At 50.9% G+C, this 4,975-nt stretch overlaps 1 protein-coding gene across 1 annotated transcript; it reads right to left on the bottom strand.

The window, feature by feature from the left end:
• Positions 1-3,581: 3,581 nt before the first annotated feature.
• Positions 3,582-4,724, bottom strand: LOC120670943. Its single transcript, XM_039951136.1, has 2 exons — positions 4,078-4,724; positions 3,582-3,978 (listed from the first exon to the last, which is right to left on the bottom strand). Exons 1-2 carry the CDS (start codon positions 4,587-4,589, stop codon positions 3,711-3,713), a joined length of 780 nt encoding a protein of 259 aa, XP_039807070.1. The 5' UTR covers positions 4,590-4,724; the 3' UTR covers positions 3,582-3,710.
• Between the last annotated feature and the right edge of the window lie 251 nt (positions 4,725-4,975).

The following is a 4,975-nucleotide window of genomic DNA, read 5'->3' as shown; positions in this document are numbered from 1 at the left end:
TCGACTGCCACTTTGTACTTGAGGAGGAAATCTCGGGGGTCCAACTCTCCGTCGTATTATGGGAGGATGGCCGCGTTGAAGCATGGCGGCCACTTGAGCCGAGGCCTCCTTGGAGTGGCCGATGCTGCTGCTGCTGCATCGCTGCATACTCGCCTTTTTCGTCGGAGTACAGCTCTTCCTCGAAGACGATGGGTCTTGGGTGAAGTCTTGCGGGCTGAGGTGCGTGCGGTGCAGGCGCTGGTTCTCAACAAGGGGCTTGATCTTGTTGTAGCATCACCATGCGGTCGAGGATGGCTTGCCGCATGGCCTCGCAACAAAGCTCTTCCTCCTTGAGTCTGTTGAGTTGCTCTTCAACCTCTTGTGCGGTGAGTTCCTGTTCCTTTCCCTTCGATCTTGTGGTGACTGCTGCCGCCGAAGGGCCGGCCTATGTTGCTGCCGGCCGAGCATGGCGTAAATGCTCTGCAAGACGTGCATCAATTCGTCGCATGGCCTGGATATCTTCACTGGTGACTCCCATGTCGAGGAGCTCGACCTCGAACTCCCCATCAGCGAGGTCGTCGACCGATGTATCTTCGCTGTTGTCTTCGCCGTTGGTGCCGGGGCCGTTGGTTGTTGTGACGAGGGCATGGTCCGCAGAAGCCCGAGCCTCCGCCGAAGCATTGGCCTCTGTCGAAGTGCTGGTAGTGGTCTTCTTCTTCGCTGCCATGTGGTCGTGTCGGAACGAACCGCGGGTGGGCGCGAAAACTGTTGGTGTAAGATACCCTTCGGAGGGAAGAGGTATCACAATAGCCCGGTTTGTCGAGGGCGAAGCCTCGATAGAGAAATGTCAACCAGAATAATTTCACGAAAATCAGAGCATGCGCAATTACTTTTTATGTTGAATGTCCCATCACAGGCAGTTACACGGGTATTTATAGCCGGCGGCTCAACTACCCGCCGGTGTAAATTCTCCGTCATGCCCTCTAACTACTACACTCCGGGAATATTCCGTGGGTATTAATGTAACATTACAACAAAGACCACGGTAGTGGGTTACAGCTGGACTGGCAAGTGGGCATCCCCACGGCTTCCTCGTCCTTCGTCGTCTGGCTTCCTGCCAGGCCTTCGGGCTTGGCCCCCATCAGCCAAGACATTCGTCGCTCCTTCGGACGTGCACCTTCGTTTGCTGGCCTTCGCCCATGGGCCTTCGCTGCTTGGACTTCGTCTGACTCGCCCCGCAGCGCGCCGCGCCGAGAATCATCCTTCGAATCATCGGGACTTCGCTCGCGGGCTTCGCTCCACGACCCTCGTGCCAGGGCGCTGCGTGACCGTCTTGACCTCGGGCTTCGGGTCTTCGGGCATCGCGCCTTCGCCCGTCATCCGAAGGTGGCATCCCCAACAATTTGGTTTGGGATGTAGCAGCGGGTGATTTTACGATGTTGTAACATTTATGCATAGATTGGGGTCTTATTTTTTAATATGTTTTCTGATGGCATAAATGTTTATTTCCATTGTTTTAGGCATTATGTTTTGGAGGCATGTTCTTGTGATTGGGAGGTACTAGTGGGGGCATCTATTCCTCGCTTGTGCGAGTACGAGGCAAACCATCACTGAAGAAGCTTGCGCCACATGCCCCAGCTGCCCATCATCTTCCCCATTTCTGGCATCTCCCGCCGCCCAGTGCCGCCCCCGCCTGAGACAACGCAGCTCCCGTGCTCGATTCCTGGCCCACCGATTGTCCTGCCGCAGCCCGCCACCGCCCCCAGTCTTCCCTACCAGCCCGTCCTCCCTCTTCTAAGTCCGGTGGACACTGCAACCCTGGCAGCCCTCCTACCCAAACCATCTCAAGCTCCAGGAGGAAAAATAAGAGTGTTGCTGGCCCACCTGCATCGACGGCCCATCTTCTTCTGTGACATGTTGGCCGTGCCTCGCGCGCGTGATAAATATATCTGCGTTGTACTGGTAGTACTTGATGGTAATTTTTCTCCAATTTTTTTCTAACTGTTGATCTGAGATAGATTATTAATTAAAGACATTGAAAAATAATTATTCTTTATCTATTTTCCCCATGTGCAATCCACCTGTACATGTTGAAAAAAAAACTGAAAATCATCCGTGCTTTCCATTTTCACACATCTCATCGAGCGCGCGCAGCCCGCCATTTCCCTCTCATCTGAGCACACGCCGCCACCGTTTCCCCGCTCCTCTGAGCACCCGCCGCCTCTGTCACCACGCTTTTAGGGTAGGCCATCGCCATTTGCCCAGCTTGCTCTGGATTCTAATGATAGAATAGAATCCTGTAAACAGAAACTACTTGATAATCTTCTAAGTTTTCAGTTTTTAGTTGCACTTTGTGCAAAAAAAAAAGCTACCTTAGCAAGTAGAATATCCAATGAGGCATCATTTGGTAGTCAAAGTTTTCTTGAACAGGGACAGGCTGCCAGGACTTGTTCTTGTTGGATGCTTAATAGACTTTGTCGTCACAATATGCCATTTTTTGTATACTTATTGTGAGGCCATAAAACTATGTCCTAATGGCAGGAGCGCAAGACACTTGAAATGGATAACGTTCCACGGAGCCAACAAACCACAAATGCCAGCAACCCTAACCTATCAAAGTTACCTCACCTACAAACATGTTGTTTGGTATACCAAGCAGAAAATTCAGGAAATAGACTAATCAGAGATAATAGACTGAACTGTAAATTTTAAAGCTTCTGCACACTAAAAGCTTGATATACATCTGGGCCTCCAAAATTGCTAAGCGTTATCCAAAAAACATACCCAAGATGACTAATACTGATTTGGAGCACATTGGTATTGTGTCCCACTAGTATAGAAATGGACTTTGATCTTCGACATTTGTCCCGGCCACAGTTGAGCCCGGGACTAATCTAGGCATTAGTCCTGGATCTAATGGCTAGGGGGCAGGAGGTCTCTTTAGTTTTTGTTGATGTTACCAACCCGGACTAAAGGGTCCTCCACGGTTTAGTTCAAAAAGAAGACATCCCATGTATCGCTACATGTGTTGTGTAGGTGGAGTGGCAAGAAAGTTATGTACATGGCTAGAGATCTTAGGTTCAATTCCTGTAGGGTGCAAAATTATTTTAGTGTCACAACCTTTACTACAACCCGGACTAAAGCCCGGAATCTGGTAGTGTGAAAAAAAAATTTGTGCCACAAACCCTTTAGTACAACCGGGGCTAAAGCCCGGGATCTTTAGTGCTCCATAAAGAAACATTCTCAGTTTCATGGTTTAAGCAAGTCACGACCATCAATTCGTCACAACCGAAGATATGATATGTAATATCTTGTACCTCCCAGTGGAGGAATCAAAAGAGAATGATGACGAGATTCCGTTTGAAGGCTCACCGGCAGAGAGGCAGTCCGGAGTCGGCTGGATTTAAGTTTTTGTTCACGCTTTCGTCAGGAATCATAGGCAGCTACGTGTACAATTCATGTGGATCTAGGATGTCTTTCCAAAAAATGTGGATTTAGGATGCAGATCAGCGGATCCAGGCTTCTGCGCGGAGAGTGGAATACACGAGTATAACATATATAAACAAAGAATATGATCAGCTTGTAGTTATGAGGCAGGCTGCATTGCATATGTATTATTTTTTTTCTCTTTCCACGAAGACAGAAAAGGATCGGATGTATTTCATGAATACCCAATGAAAAAATTAGTCAGGCAGGCATGTCAAGATGTGACTTATTATGCAGCAAATAATTCAGTTGTCTTCAGTTTTTCGCAACCCCCTGCTCTCAATGTCGTCGTACTCGAACGCTCTGCAGCAGGCGCAGCAGTTGCAGCTGAAGCACCGGCTCCTCCGGGGTTTGGGTCGCTCTCTCTGCTTCTCCTCCTCCTTTCGCTCCCTCTCCTTGGCCGCCTCAACTCTCTTCTTCATGTGTTCTGTCACCGGCAGCCATCCCTTTTCAGCCAGCCAGTATAGCGGCGGCGACATGAAGAGCACGATGAAGCAAAGGGTTGGCAGCACCCTACCATAGGGGACCAGCAGATGACAAGCAGCGAGTGAATGATCTCAGATAGATTTTTAGAATCTGATGATGCCAGGACGTACTTGTGCTTGTGCATACCTGGCGATGTAGACGACGCAGACGAAGAGGAAGCAGGTGAGCACGATGATGTAGATGGAGTTGGCCATGTCGCGCGTGGAGCCGGCGATGTAGGCGCCGACGAGGCTCATGAGGTCGACCATGGTGGTGAGGGTGAGCGCCGCCACCTTGGCCTCCGACTTGTAGAACCGCTCGTTGAGGAGCAGGATGATGATCACCAGCGACGTCGCGAACGCCGTCGCGTTGAAGTAGTAGAACGTCAGGTACCGCCTCACGAACGTGCCGTCGTGCAGCACCGGGTTGCCGGCGAGGTGCCCGTTGCTGTCCTGCCAGAACCCGCCGGGAGGGTTCAGCCCCGCCTGGTACGTCACCGACGCGGCCAGGGTGGCCAGCACGACCAGCCACCCGCGCATCTCCTTGAGCCACTCCTTGTGCTCCGCCGACGAGCCGTCGGAGACCGGTATCTCCCGCACATCTTTCCCGTCGTCGTCGGGGACGACGGCTTGACGGCGGTGGTCGTCGTCGCTGGGCATTTCAAGCTCACGATTGCGCGAGTCGATCAGGTGGGCTTTGTTGCTACCTTGCACGCTCTACGTACCCTAGTTTATTTTTGGGTCTCCTGAAACAATGGGACGCGTTAGGGATCGATCGTGTACAGTTATTATGTACAGGAGTACAGGCGTTTGGCATCTGCGTGCCGCGGCCGCATGTGATTAATTAGTAGAGCCGCATATTCTCATGTTCATCGTACTCCAAATCGATCTGACCTTGCCGAGGGATGAAGGTAGCTAGTATAGAATGCTAGCTGCTTTTCTTGTTTTGCATATGGTTCCATCTCTATCCCAACAGAAGAGTTATTCCTTCCAGCACATAGCAGGACTGGAATAACGTACGCATGCAAAATGACAAGGCACATCAT

Source organism: Panicum virgatum, chromosome 4N, assembly GCF_016808335.1.
Source record: "Panicum virgatum strain AP13 chromosome 4N, P.virgatum_v5, whole genome shotgun sequence".
Taxonomy (NCBI): domain Eukaryota; kingdom Viridiplantae; phylum Streptophyta; class Magnoliopsida; order Poales; family Poaceae; genus Panicum; species Panicum virgatum.
This window is presented reverse-complemented; position numbering and strand designations above follow the sequence as displayed.